General features: G+C 47.8%; 1 protein-coding gene across 3 annotated transcripts in view; it reads right to left on the bottom strand.

The window, feature by feature from the left end:
• Positions 1 to 841: 841 nt before the first annotated feature.
• Positions 842 to 15,507, bottom strand: part of SCRN3 (secernin 3) — a 41,894-nt gene continuing 27,228 nt past the window's right edge. For 2 of the 3 annotated variants that reach the window (XM_075317351.1, XM_075317350.1), the window contains exons 6-9: positions 6,880 to 7,092; positions 6,485 to 6,647; positions 2,765 to 2,945; positions 842 to 1,163 (exon numbers count right to left, since the gene is read on the bottom strand). In XM_075317351.1, coding sequence (XP_075173466.1) covers positions 1,017 to 1,163; positions 2,765 to 2,945; positions 6,485 to 6,647; positions 6,880 to 7,092 — 704 coding nt within the window. In that variant the 3' untranslated portion in view covers positions 842 to 1,016. The remainder of the gene's footprint in view (positions 1,164 to 2,764; positions 2,946 to 6,484; positions 6,648 to 6,879; positions 7,093 to 15,507) is intronic. The other variant, XM_075317353.1, reaches the window with a different exon arrangement.

Genomic DNA, 15,507 nt, shown 5'->3' with positions numbered 1-15,507 from the left:
ATTTATTGATACAAAAGGTGATAAAACAAGTGCACAGTGGTAGCAAGGAAAGATAGAAAGACCCTTGCTCAAACAAAACCCTGAAAAGCACCTGGAAAAGGCCCAAGATGGCAGTAACACCTGCTAACAAGGTATGTGTACATGTGCTACAGTCCTGCAATATACCAAGCTGCCACGGAGAGAGTAATGAATAACAATAGGAGAATATCTGTGTCTCCCCATAAACTGTATCCCCCCAGCAAGGGCAGCTTGAACGGCCAAAGACACAATACCTTGCAACATAATGAGAGCAGGAAGGAGCAGGCGTGGGGCGGGGCCTCGACGCACGTTTCACCGTAAGGCTTCATCAGGAGGTTTTGTTTCTGGGCAAGGGTCTTTCTATCTTTCCTTGCTGCCACTTGTTTTATCACCTTTGTATAAATAAATTATATTTTTGTATTTGACCATACATCTCCTGTGGTCCTTTCTTGTCGGTGTACCCCTGATTATTGATTCTATACCACATCTTCATAGGGGTCACAACTCTTAGGTTTTATAAACCCCTCTATATACAGTAGATAAAACAGGATCCACTGTTCACAATCATTGATATTACAGTTCAGTTCTTGCTGTCACAATGATATTTGCCTTAATCAGAAAATGCTCATTACATAAGTAGAGTCAGTATATTGTTGCTAATGTTCATGTGACTTTCCTGAAAAAGACAGAAAATAGGGGTCTAATATTAGGCCTAGTGGGGAGTGTGAAAATTGCAAGATTTCGCATTTTTATTTTAATTTTTTTTATATACAGATTATATGAAAAACAAAATGTCCCCAAAATAAATGTAATAAACACCTGATTTATTTAGTAGGTTTATTTTTGACACATTTCCTTTAATATCTAATAAAACTGCACGATAGGACAACAGTGACGTCTAAAACGCAAGGTCCTTATTGAAACCAAAACCAAATTCACAGAAAAGCAAACATTGGATGTTGGTTACGTGCGAAACGCCACAAGACGGCATTAACGTTTCACTCGTAAAGGTTCATTTCCTCTTCAACACAACTAGAAAACAGTGCGGTCACTGCTGAGGGGGCACTAGGGCCATTTTTTATAAGATCTTCTGCTTCCTCAAGTTTATTTTTTTCCAAGTGTTTCATCTTTTTCAGCAGCTCCTTCTGTGGGAAAGAAAGTTTATGTATGTATATTTTAATTCTTAAATATAAAAGCACACAACCCCACCACTCAAATGCCACATCATAGATGGGTGGGCAAATAATGTTGTCAAGCGGCCACAGGAGAGACTGACTTTTGTGGAGGGCCGAACAAATAAGCTAAAATTTACTCTGCTCAGTATTAGGATTGTTTTATATTAACTTTTATCACTTAAGATTCAGGAGAATGGAGTATCCCGATTTGCTGATAAATGTTACAATCGGGATTATTGTAACCTGTATTCTTTCCATTAGCAGCAAATAAACACCATATAATTACTTTTTATCAATCATACTGCTCCTGTTATGCAACCCTTTAATCAGCAGCCCCCCCTCCCCCACACACAGTATGATATTCCAACACAACCCCCCACACAGTAGGACATTCCCCACAACATATCCCCACATAACCCCCCCCACGCAGTATGATATCCCCAAACCCCCCCCCCATGCAGTAGAATGTCCCCACATAGCCCCCCCACATTTGAGATGCAGACACAACTCCCTCCATGAATTTTGACGCCTCCCTCCATGAATTTTGACGCCTCCATTCAGCTTCCCAGGCAGTATAATGTCCCTACATAAACCCACCCCCCCAGCATAGTATGAGGTCCCCACACAGCCCCCCTCCCCATGCAGTATGACGTCCCCACATATCTCCCTCCCCACGCAATATGAGGTCCCCACGTATCCCTCATCCATCCCCACGCAATATGAGGTCCCCACATATCCCCCTCCCCTCTCCATGCAGTATGAGGTCCCAACACAGTCCCCCCATGTAGTAGGAAGGCCTTCCACATCCCCCCATGCAGTATAATTTCCCCACACAACCCCCTCCATGCAGTTTAATGTCCATACACAACACTCAATGAAGTATGACGTCCCCACCTAGCCTCCCCATATGAGATGCCGACACAACTGCCCCCTCCCCATGAATTTTGATGTCCCCATTCAGATTCCCAGGCAGTATGATGTCCCTACATAACCCCCCACCATAGTATGAGGTCCCCACACAGCCCTCCTCCCCATGCAATATGTGGTCCCCACATATCCCCCTCCCCATGTAGTATGATGTCCCCACACAGCCCCCCATGCAGTAAGAGGTCCCCACGCAGCCCCCACGCATTATAATATCCTCACATAGCCCCCCCCCACATAGTATGATGTAATCACAAATGTTCACAGGCGATACCGGTGAAATGGGATGGCGGGCGGAGGGTGTGGGACAGACACAATTATCCCAAGGCTCTGGTTTGCCCAGGTCTTATCTAATTGTATGATTTACTTCAAATCAGCTGTAATGGGATTTTTTGTTTGTTTGGTCACCGGCAAGCTTTCCCATGTAGTAAACACTTGAAGACTTTTCTGAAAGAATCTTAAATATCAATCTGTATTCCTGAATGGTGATATTCCTGTAACACGTGCATGGATTTCATCAAGCCCCTCTCAGATAACCGGAGGAGTCGCAGGAACATTTGTAACAGATCTGCCATGTGTGAATTCACGGTTACAAAAACAAATATATTGTACCTGGCTTTACTCCATGTAAACCAATTATAACGTACCTGTGATGTGTCCGTGGACAGAAATGCATATTCATGTTTCTTATATAGCTCATGTTTTCTGTCAGGCTTGTTTTGGAATCTCGGCTTTAGTTTGACGGGATCTTCAGTGCCAAACACGGGCGAAACCGTTCTTACAAACGGATCAATCAAAGGCGCAAAGAAGAACGGCTTGAAAACCGATCTAGGGAAAAATAATAATGTAGTAAGTGGAGAGAAGACAAATATATTATATATGGAAGTAAAAAGAGACTAAATCCACAGAAAAGATTGTTACACTAAACTAACTGGCATCCTTCTGCTGAGCGAGTGCAGGAGCGAGCGTCCGAGGATTTGACAGCGCTCGCTCCCCCGCTGAAGACAGTAACTAACAGCGACAATCAGGACCCTGCATAGTGTAATGTAACCCGCAAAACAGACTTCGGACAGGCCGTGCTGCGGATAATCAGCATGAGGCCCTGTGCGCACGCTGCGGATTTACGGCAGATTTGCTGCAGTCATTGCCCAGCAAATCCTATGGGTTTTAAAAAAAAATGCTGTGCGCACACTGCGAGTTTTTTTTTTATACCCACGGATTTACCCGCAAATTTTCCGCTGTGGAATTAATGAGCATGTCACTTCTTTTCTACAGGTACCTGCAGTTTTTGCCATAGATAATGGTAAAAATCCATAAGGACCAACTTGCGGAAAATCCATGGCAAAAACCGCATGCGGATTTTGCTGCGGTTTTGGTGCGGTTTTCTACTGTGGATGCGGGATTCTTTAAGAGGGTCCGGATTTTTCTTAAGAAAAAGGCACTTTTTAGTGTGCACATAGCCCAAGTCTGTAATAGAGTGATTTAGAAAACTGATTATCCAGCCAAGTCCTGCACCATAATATTTTTTGGGGAAAACTGGAGAGATGAGTTAAATTTAGTTTTCATTCACTGCCAGCAAGCAAATATCTCAAAACTTGTAAGAGTTTTACATTACATAGTATTCACTAAAGTTCGACAACATGTGGAAGATGGGTAATTGGTCCAGGCAATTAAGATTGCTGAATTTAAAGGAATATTCCCATCTCCAAGATCCTATCCCCATATGTAGTAGGTGTAAGAAATAATAATAATAATAATAATAATAATAATAATAATAATAATAATAAATAATACCTCCTATTGGAAATGTAGTATAGTTCTCCAGATATAGCCATATCTCTTACCTCATGTGCAGGGCATTGTATTTTCGGTATCGACAGTTACATCCACTCATAGTGACAGCTAGTTAGTTGTTCGTGGTCGTAACTATAGACAACTAAGCTGCAATACCCTGCACATGAGGTAAGAGACATGGCTATATCAGTAGAACTATACTACATTTTTAATATTATTATTTGCTAATATTATTATTATACCCACTACATATTGGGATATCTTGGAGGTGGGAATAGCCATTTAAAGCCAGTAAAGTAGTCCCTTCCTTCCTTCCCCAAGTTGTAGATTTGTTTTTTTCTCAATATCAGGATCACAAAATAGGTTGAACCAGACAGAATTAAGTATTTTTTTTCAACTTCCCCAACTTGATCACTATTAACTATTATAAAACCGCAGTAGCGGCTGCAATTGCTGACAGAAAATTAGAGGGAATTTATTCAAGGGGTTCACCACCACTTGAAAAACCCTGTAAAACTAAATAGTTCCCCATGTAAAATAAATACAGAATATACTTTCCTCCCACACTGTACTCTGATAGTCTGCAATGCATAATGTATAATGTTACACAAGTACCTGTAGAAATTGCACTGACATTGCTAGAATGACAGCAGTGCGGGAGGCGACTATATGCTGAATTTGTTTTATATGAGGCACAGTTTCCTTTAACCCCTTCATGACCTTGGACGGATCTATCCGTCCAGGATCGTGTCCCGTTAAGCCCCGCCCCCTGCCGCGGGCAGGCGGCATGGATCGGCACACATATCAGCTGTTTTCAACAGCTGACATGTGTGCCTGCTAGCCGCGGGTGGAATCGCTTCCACCCGCGGCCATTAACCCCTTAAATCTTGCTGCCAAAGTCTGGCAGCAAGATTTAAATGCGCGCGGCCATGTTTGTTACTTACCGCCGCCCCCACCGGAAGTCACGTGTGTTATCACGTGACTATCGGTGGTTGCCATCGTAGCTCAGGGTCATGTGATGACGCCTGCTGCTACGATGTTTCACTTTCGCTTTCCCTCGGCCGAGAGCAGAGGGAAAACCAAAGTGACTGAATCTGCTGTTTACAGCTGTATTGCTGTGATCAGCAGATAGCGATCAGCGATCGGATTGCTGATTGCTATAGCCCCCTAGGGGGACTAGTAAAATAAAAAAAAAAGTTTAAAAAAATTAAAAAAAAAAAACAAAAAACCTAAAAGTTCAAATCACCCCCCTTTCCCCCCATTGAAAATTAAAGGGTTAAAAAATAAATAAATATACACATATTTAGTATCGCCGCGTTCAGAAATGCCCGATCTATCAAATTATAAAATCAATGAATCTGATTGGTAAACGGCGTAGTGGCAAAAAAATTCCAAACGCCAAAATTACGTTTTTTGGTCGCCGCAAGTTTTACGCAAAATGCAATAACAGGCGATCAAAACGTAGCATCTGCGCAAAAATGGTACCATTATAAACGTCAGCTCGAGATGCAAAAAATAAGCCATCACTGAGCCATAAATCCCAAAAAATAAGAACACTACGTGTTTCGGAAAATGGCGCAAAACGTGCGCCACTTTTATTGGACAAACTTGTGAATTTTTTTAACCCCTTAGATACAAGTAAACTTATACATGTTTGGTGTCTACAAACTCGCACCGACCTGAGGCATCACAGAGATACATCAGTTTGATCATATAGTGAACACGGTGAATAAAACATCCCAAAAACTATTGTGCGATGACACTTTTTTTGCAGTTTTTCCACACTTGGAATTTTTTTGCTGTTTTCCAGTACAATATATGGTAAAACCTATGGTTTCATTTAAAAGTACAACTCGTCCCGCAAAAAACAAGCCCTCATATGGCAAGATTGACGAAATAATAAAAAAGTTACGGCTCTCGGAAGAAAAGGAGCAAAAAACAAAAACGCAAAAACGGAAAGTGCCCGGGGGCTGAAGGGGTTAAGATGCGGTTGTCCAAATTGTTGACAACCCCTTTAAAGAGGACCTGTCATCAAGTCAAAAGTGGACAGTTCTTGCTATTGTTTTATTTCCACTTCTCCCGTGTTTATTTAGCTTCTTTTCTCTCCTAAAATCTGCCATAAAGGTGCCAGAGATATAGACCTTTTTATTCACTGCTAATTTTTATGGTCTTTACAAAGAGTAAAGCTTTCAGGATCCTCTGGGGCATGTCTCTAAGGATCCTCTGGGGCATGTCTCAGGATCCTCTGGGGCATGTCTCTAAGGATCCTCTGGGGCGTGTCTCTCAGGATCCTCTGGGGTGTGTCTTTAGGCTGCAACACCCTCTTGGTAAAGGCCATAAAAATAAGCATGAAATAAAAAGGGCCATATCTCTGGAACCGTACGGCGGATTTTAAAAAAAGAAAAAAAAACAGGATACTCATGGAAGCAGAAGGAATAAAAGTAGAGCAAAAAAAAAAATCCTCTTTAACCATAGGCCTGCTGGAGAAAGTTACAAAGGATACCAAGGACAGGCCATGTAAAAAGTAGTGGATAACCTCTTTAAGGAGAGCCACCCATCTACTGATGACCTACCTGGCAGGGTCTGGGGTGCCGGTGAAGAAGTGGCAGCAAGGTTGGCTCGGATCCTGCGGCAGAATAGAGACCATACTTCCAGTTGTCATAAATCCGCCCTCCATGTTGATGCCACTCGGCTTGTCTGATAGGATTTCCATCATGGCTTCAGCTGTCAGGTTTCCTAGCAGATATGTTAAGGATTCCCATTAGTCTCCTGGATGATCAGGTCTGCTATAATACCAGCATTCATATGTAAAGATATAACCCTCTATATTAGTACGTGTGTGGACAAACCCGTACAATCCCCTCCAAAATAAATCAGATGCAAAAATCAAATACGATTATTTTGCAGATCATGTAGTTGTGACCTCCTGCAAATAATAGAAGAGCACAAGAAATATCACGTCACTCGCCTTTATGCTTTCTGAGCAGTTTGTATCCTTCACAAAACCTGTCCCCGGAGGATGAAGATCTGGACGGGTTGAAATAGGAATAAACAGCTGCAAAATTAAATTCTTTTCTTCCGTCCCACCAGCCTTTAGTCCTCGCATACTCCCTCATTTCAGGGTGCTCGCGGTCAATTTTGGTGGTGATAGACAGGTTGTTGGATATATTTTTTATTCCTTCTGTCAAAAGAAGGGAATTTTGTTTACTTACCGTAAATTCCTTTTCTTCTAGCTCCAATTGGGAGACCCAGACAATTGGGTGTATAGCTATTGCCTCTGGAGGCCACACAAAGTATTACACTTAAAAGTGTAAGGCCCCTCCCCTTCTGGCTATACACCCCCAGTGGGATCACTGGCTCACCAGTTTTAGTGCCAAAGCAAGAAGGAGGAAAGCCAATAACTGGTTTAAAGACCAATTCAATCCGAGGAAACATCGGAGAACTGAACCATACCACATGAACAACATGTGTACCCGAAAAAACAGAAAAACCCCGAGAAAACAGGGCGGGTGCTGGGTCTCCCAATTGGAGCTAGAAGAAAAGGAATTTACGGTAAGTAAACAAAATTCCCTTCTTCTTTGTCGCTCCATTGGGAGACCCAGACAATTGGGATGTCCAAAAGCAATCCCTGGGTGGGTAAAAGAATACCTCATGATAGGGCCGTCAAACGGCCCTCTCCTACAGGTGGCCAACCGCCGCCTGAATGACTTATCTACCTAGGCTGGCGTCTGCCGAAGCGTAGGTATGCATCTGATAATGCTTGGTAAAAGTAAGTAGACTCGACCAGGTGGGTGCCTGACACACCTGCTGAGCCGTAGCCTGGTGCCGTAATGCCCAGGATGCACCCACGGCTCTGGTAGAATGGGCCTTCGGCCTTGAGAGAACCAGAAGCCCAGTAGAACTGTAGGTTTCAAGAATTGGTTCCTCGAGCCCCCGAGCAAGGGTGGATCTGGAAGCTTGCGACTGTTTACGCCGACCAGCGACAAGGACAAAGAGTGCATCCGGGTGGCGCAGGAGCGCCATGCGGGAAGTAGAACCTGAGTGCTCTCACCAGAACCAACAGATGCAAATCTTTCTGAAATTGATGGACTGGACGAGGACACAAAGAAGGTGAGGTGATATCCTGATTGATATGAAAATGGGATACCACCTTAGGGAGAAATTCCGGAACCGGACGCAGAACTACCCTGTCCTGGTGAAGGACCAGGAAGGGAGTTTGTATGAGAGCGTTGCTAGCTCGGAAACTCTCCTAAGAGACGAGACCGTTACTAGAAGGCCACTTCCCGTGAAAAACGGGAAGGGAGACATCCTTCAAAGGCTCGAAAGGCGGCATCTGGAGAGCAATTAGAACCTTGTTCAGATCTCAGGGCTCTAACGGCCGCTTGTACGGAGTGCTGAGAAGACAAACTCCCCGTAGGAACGTGCGTACCTGAGGAAGTCGTCGTTTCTGAAAAAATACAGATAGCGCTGAGACTTGTCCCTAAAGGGAACTGAGCGACAACCCATTTTCCTACCTAGATTGCAGGAAGGAAGGAAACATAGACGATGCAACCGGCCAGGGAGAAACACCCTGCGCCGAGCACCGAGATAAGAACATCTTCCACGTCCTGTGGTCAATCTTGGCGGACGTTGGTATGCTAGCCTGTCTCATGGTGGCAACCACGTCCTGAGGTAATCCTGACGACACTAGGTTCCAGGACTCAATGCCACACCATCCGGTTGAGGGCCGTAGAATTCAAATGGAAGAATGGCCCTTGAGACAGCCAGTCTGATTGGTCTGGTAGTGCCCCCGGTTAGCCTACCGTGAGGCACCACAGAACCGAGTACCACAACATCCTCGGCCAATTTGTAGCGACGAGGATGGCGCGGCCGCAGTCGGTCTTGATCTTGCGCAGTACTCTGGGCAACAATGCCAGAGGTGGCACCTAAGGTAGCTGGAACTGCGACCAATGCTGAACTAAGGCGTTTGCCGCCAGAGCTCGATGATTGTGAAACCGTGCCATGAAGCTGGCACATTGTTGTTGTGCCGTGACGCCATTAGATCGACGTCCGGCCTCTGTCAGCGGCGCCAGATGTCCTGAAACCCGTCCGGGTGAGGAGACCATACTCTTTCGGCCACACCTCAGCGACTTAGGAAGTCAGCTTCCTAGTTTCCACACTTGGGATGTGAATTGTGGATATGGTGGATGCCGTGTCTTCCACCCACATCAGAACCTGCCGGACTTCCTGGAAGGCTTGCCGGTTGCGCGTTCTACCTTGGTGGTTGATGTATGCCACCGCTGTGGAGCTGTCCGACTGAAGTCGGATATGCTTGCTTTCCAATTGCTGTTGGAAGGATTGTAGGGCAAGATACACTGCTCTGTGTTCAAGAACATTGATCTGAAGAGTGGACTCTTGCTGAGTCCACGTACCCTGAGCGCTGTAGTGGAGAAAAACTGCTCCCCACCCTGATAGACTCGCGTCTGTCGTAACTATCGCCCAGGACGGGGATAGGAAGGACCTTCTTTTTTACCAAGAGGTGAGAAGAAGCCACCACCGTAGAGATTCCTTGGCCGCCTGAGAAAGAACGACGACTCTGTTGAGGGACGTCGACTCCTCGTCCCATTGGCGGAGAATGTCCCATTGTAGTGGACGCAGTAAAACTGCGCGAAAGGAACTGCCTCCATTGCTACCATCTTACGTAGGAAGTGCATGAGGCGTCTCAATGTGTGCGACTGGTTCTTAAAGAAGAGCTTGCAGCCCGTAGTGAATGCTGTTTGTCTAGCGGCAGCTTCACTATCGCTGAGAGAGTAAGAAACTCTATGCCTAGATATGTTATCGATAGGGTCGGGGTCGGATCTGACTTTAAAAAGTTGATGATCCACCCAAAACTCTAGAGAGTCTCCAGCGCAACGTTCGGGCAGTGTTGGCATGTTTCCTAAGAGAGTGCCTTGACAAGTAGATCGTCTAAATACGGGACCACAGAGTGACCCTGAGAGTGCAGGACTGTGACTACTGCTGCCCTGACCTTGGCGAAGACCAGTTGGACTGTCGCTAGCCGGAAGGTAGAGCTACGAACAGAGGGTGTTCGTCTCCTATAACGAAGCGTAGAAACGCTAGTGCTCTGGATCAATCGGCACGTGTGGATAAGCATCCTTGATGCCTAATGATGCTAGGAAATATCCTTGGGACCTTGAGGCGATGACATGGCGGAGGGATTCCATCCGGAACCGCCTGGTGTCCACGAGCTTGCTGAGCATTTTTAGATCCAGAACGGGACGGAACGGCCCGTTGTTATAGGTACCGCAAAGAATTTGGGGTAAAAACCGTGACCTTGTTCCTGAAGAGGAACGGGGGTCATCACTCTTTCTGCCTATAGAGTGCACCCTGTTTGCAGAAGAGCAGCGGCCCGGCCGGGAGGTGGAGAAATTCTGAAGAATCGAGTTGGAGGACGAGAAGTGAGCTCTATCCTGTACCCGTGAGACAGAATGTCTCACACTCAATGGTCATTGACCTATGGCAGCTAAATATCGCCAAGGCGGGAGAGCCTGCTACCGACCGAGGCCGCAAGTCATGAGGAAGCCGCCTTGGAAGCGGGTTTTCAGACTGTCGCTTTTTTGGGCGAGACTGAGCCCGCTAAGAATCTTAGCTCCTCTGATCCTTTTGAGTCCACATTGCACACAGTGAGAGGGGTGGAGTATGCAAAACATACTCCAGCTCTCAGCTCTGCTCTATGCAGCGTCACGCCCCTACCCTGACTGTCAGGGCTGTGGGCGGTAACGAAGGGAGACTAGGCCCAGAAGCCGGGGACTCGAGTTAACAGCGCGGCCGCCGTAAAAGCGCGGGCCGCGCTGAAGTCCCCGGCGCACCACAAGTGCCAGCCGCGCCGCAGTTCCAGCGGCCGGCGCGACCGATTCATAGAAGTGGCCAGCGTCCCGCCCCTCTCCTGACTGGCAGGTCTGGGGGCGGGAACGAACGGAAGCAGGCCGCAAAAGCCGGGGACTCTAGTTATCAGCGCGGCCGCCGTAAAAGCGCGGGCCGCGCTGAAGTCCCCGGCGCACCACAAGTGCCAGCCGCGCCGCTGCCAGCGGCCGGCGCGAGCGATTCCTGGAAGTGGCCAGCGTCCCGCCCCTCTCCTGACTGGCAGGTCTGGGGGCGGGAACGAACGGAAGCAGGCCGCAAAAGCCGGGGACTCTAGTTATCAGCGCGGCCGCCGTAAAAGCGCAGGCCGCGCTGAAGTCCCCGGCGCACTACAAGTGCCAGCCGCGCCGCAGTCCCAGCGGCCGGCGCGACCAATTCCCATAAGTGAGCCTGCTTCAGCAAAGCTGAATGAGGCCATGGCACAGGCGCCGCAGCGCTGATGTCCCCCGGCGCACTACAACACCCAGCATGCTGCGGTGTGAGCGCCAAATGCACGGGGACACAGAGTACCTTGAGGAAGCAGGGCCATGTCCCTGATGTACTCCGCTCCATCCAGCATCTTCTCCAGGGGCTGTAGATGGAGCACGGTCTCAGTGCCTGGAGACCGGTAAATCCCACTTCACCCAGAGCCCTGTAAAAAGGGATGGGGAAGGAATCAGCATGTGGGCTCCTGCCGCCGTACCCGCAATGGGTACCTCAACCTTACAAACACCTCCGACATACAGTGGGGTGAGAAGGGAGCATGCTGGGGACACTATATGTGTCCTCTTTTCTTCCATCCGACATAGTCAGCAGCTGCTGCTGACTAAAAAGTGGAGCTATGCGTGGATGTGTTGCCTCCTTCGCACAAAGCACAAAACTGGTGAGCCAGTGATCCCACTGGGGGTGTATAGCCAGAAGGGGAGGGGCCTTACACTTTTAAGTGTAATACTTTGTGTGGCCTCCAGAGGCAATAGCTATACACCCAATTGTCTGGGTCTCCCAATGGAGCGACAAAGAAAAAGGAGATTAGATATCGTCATTGAATGAAAGGTGTTAATGGAACGCTCATCTGTGATAACGGAACAATAAACAGGAGCAGCTACTTATAACTAGATAATTAAAGGAGCTGTCCAGGATGAGAAAAAAAAAAAAGTCTACTGGTTTTCTAAAAATATGGAGCTTCATGTGTCCATGTCCGGTGTCTGATAAATTAGGTGTCCAATAATGCAGCGCACATGCCGTATTTTTCGGACTATAAGACGCACCCTGGTTTTAGAGAAGGAAAATAAAATTTTAAGCAAAAAATGTGATCATGACACACTTATGGGGTGAGGATCTGCTACTGTTATGGGGGTAATGTCCCCAAATTCTCTACTATAGTACTCCATCCTGGTAATGATCCTTCTGCCTTGTATATACATGTCCCTCATTCTGGTATAGCCCCCATCCTGCTATATACTGCCATCCTGGTATGTGCTCCCATCCTGCTATATACCCCATCCTGCTCATATATCCCATCCTGGCATATGGCCGCATCCTGCTATATACACCCTCCTGGCATATGGCCGCATCATGTTATATACCCCATCCCGGCATATGGCCGCATCCTGCGATATACCCCATCCTGGTGTATGGCCGCATCCTGCTCATATACCCCATCCTGCTCATATATCCCATCCTGGCATATGGCCGCATCCTGCTATATACCCCATCCTGGTGTATGGCCACATCCTGCTATATACCCCATCCTGGTGTATGGCCACATCCTGCTATATACCCTATCCTGGCATATGGCCGCATCCTGCTATATACCCCATCCTGGCATATGGCCGCATCCTGCTATATACCCCATCCTGGCATATGGCCGCATCCTGCTATATACCCCATCCTGGTGTATGGCCACATCCTGCTCATATACCCCATCCTGCTCATATATCCCATCCTGGCATATGGCCGCATCCTGCTATATACCCCATCCTGGTATATGGCCCCATCCTGTGGCACACAAAAAATAAATGTTTATACTCACCTTTCCTCGCTCCACGCAGCATCGCTCCTCCTCCAGTCTGTGCCAGCAGCAGCGCCGCTAACCTGTGTGGAGCCGTCATCGCTGTGCACACCGCTAGTCTCCACACACAGCCGCGGCCGGCACAGACAGGAGGACGAGCGATGCTGCAGGGATTGTGGCCGGTGAGTATACTGATTCACTGCACCCCGCGCTAATGATGGTGGCAGTGAATACAGATGAGGGGGGCAGTGAATACAGCCGCACATGATCACTCCAGTCTGTAGTTGCCAGGAGTGATCACACGGGCCGGCTGTTTAGTATGCGTGCATCCCCCGCCCATCATCCCACCAGCTTCAGTGCTGAGAGATGATGGGCGTGCATATGAAATGAGCAGGCCCACGTGGTCATGTTAGGCGCTGCTACAGCCTGCTCGTGCTGCGGATGACCCGCTCCACCGCAGCACCCTCTTTCCCCGCAGCCATGCCCTACATTCAGACTATAAAGACACACCCCCTACTTTCCCCCAACAATTGGGGGGGAAAAGTGAATCTTATAGTCTGAAAAATATGGTACATTCACCTGAATGGTGAGCTGTTATACCCTACACCGGACATGGGCAGATATAGGACTCTCCTCCTTCTGTGACATGCAGTCATCCAACTTTAGTACAACGGCTAAAGTGGCATACAGTGATCACAAACAGGCCCGTCCTGTATTGGGCCATCATATACATGCCCCAATAGAAAAACCTTTCAAGAAAGAAACATTACTTAATTCTTAAAGGGGTTCTCCGCTTATAGAAAACCCTTCTCTTCAAGTGTAGTTTGTCTTTAAAACACAAACTGTTCTTTTCTCACCTTCTGTCTCGGAAGAGTGTATAGATGCTCAGCGTGCAGCGCAACACAAGGGTGACAACGGGGATGGCCCTGGAGATTGGGAGAGGGGACACCTCCTGCAACTCACCTGAGTTTGTACACTAAGCTCCTTAACATCCCTATACTAGTCCTCCCCCCCCATCGCCGTCACATGCCTAGGCCTTCAATTGCCCTGAACTCACCCTGGCCAGTGAGAAAGCCTGGCGAGAGCACTAGTCTCACCACTACAATAATACAACACAAGGGAAGAGAGACAGAGAGAGGGAAAAATACATAAAAAGGAAAAACACCTCATGTTTCTTCAATGCAGAAAAAAAGAGAATTTTGTTTACTTACCGTAAATTCTTTTTCTTATAGTTCCGACATGGGAGACCCAGACCATGGGTGTATAGCTTCTGCCTCCGGAGGACACACAAAGTACTACACTAAAAAGTGTAGCTCCTCCCTCCGAGCATATACACCCCCTGGATGACCACATCTAGCCAGTTTAGTGCAAAAGCTGAAGGAGGACATCCACCCACAAGTAGAGAGAGTAAAACCCGGAATAACCGGAACCTCTGTCTACAACAACAGCCGGTGAAAACACACGGAACAAGAAAACTGCCAACTGGCAACAGGGAGGGTGCTGGGTCTCCCATGTCGGAACTATAAGAAAAAGAATTTACGGTAAGTAAACAAAATTCTCTTTTTCTTCATCGTTCCTTATGGGAGACCCAGACCATGGGACGTCTCAAAGCAGTCCATGGGTGGGAAATAAACAGAAAACTGAGAAGTAGGCAAAACCTAACTTCACAAATGGGCGACAGCCGCCTGAAGGATGCGTCTGCCCAAGCTCGCATCTGCCGAAGCATGAGCATGCACTTGGTAGTGCTTCGAAAAGGTGTGCAGACTAGACCAAGTGGCAGCCTTACAGACCTGCTGAGCCGTAGCCTGGTGCCTGAAAGCCCAAGAGGCACCGACAGCTCTGGTCGAGTGCGCCTTAATCCCCGGCGGGGGAGGCACCTGAGAACATTGGTAGGCATCGGATATGGCCGACCTAATCCAACGAGCTAGGGTCGGTTTAGAAGCCGAGAGACCCTTGCGCTGACCTGTGGTCAGCACAAAAAGAGAGCAGCGGTGCGTGACACATAGATCCGGAGCGCCCGCACCAAATCTAAAGTATGCAACGCTTTCTCAAAGCGATGCACAGGGGCCGGACAAAGGGAAGGCAATGAAATGTCCTGGTTAAGGTGGAAAGGAGACACCACCTTAGGGAGAAAGTCCGGAGTCGGACGGAGAACCACCTTGTCTTGGTGAAAAACCAAAAAGGGTGACTCCGAAGAGAGCGCAGCTAAATCAGAGACTCTCCTGAGGGAAGTTATGGCCACTAGAAAGACGACTTTCTGTGAAAGTCGAAACAAAGAAACCTCCCTAAGAGGCTCAAAGGGGGGTTTCTGTAAGGCCGTGAGGACCAGATTAAGGTCCCAGGGATCCAGAGGCCGCCGGTAAGGCGGAATGATGTGAGATGCGCCCTGCATGAAGGTGCGCACCTGGGCCAGTCGGGCGATACGCCGCTGGAACAACACTGACAGAGCAGAGACCTGTCCCTTGAGGGAATTGAGGGATATTCCTAGCTGCAGACCGGACTGTAGAAAGGACAGGATGGTCAGCAAGGAAAACGGCCAAGGAGCATGGCCGGAAGAGCGACACCAGGACAGGAAAATTCTCCAAGTCCTGTGGTAAATCCTGGCCGAGGAAGACTTCCGAGCCTGAGTCATAGTGGTGATGACCTCAGAAGGAATGCCTGAAGCCGTCAGGATCCATGACTCAAGAGCCACGCCGTCAATCTGAG

Source organism: Anomaloglossus baeobatrachus, chromosome 7 (assembly GCF_048569485.1).
Source record: "Anomaloglossus baeobatrachus isolate aAnoBae1 chromosome 7, aAnoBae1.hap1, whole genome shotgun sequence".
Lineage (NCBI taxonomy): Eukaryota > Metazoa > Chordata > Amphibia > Anura > Aromobatidae > Anomaloglossus > Anomaloglossus baeobatrachus.
Note: the sequence above shows the minus strand (reverse complement) of the source record. Positions and strands in the feature narration are given on the sequence as shown.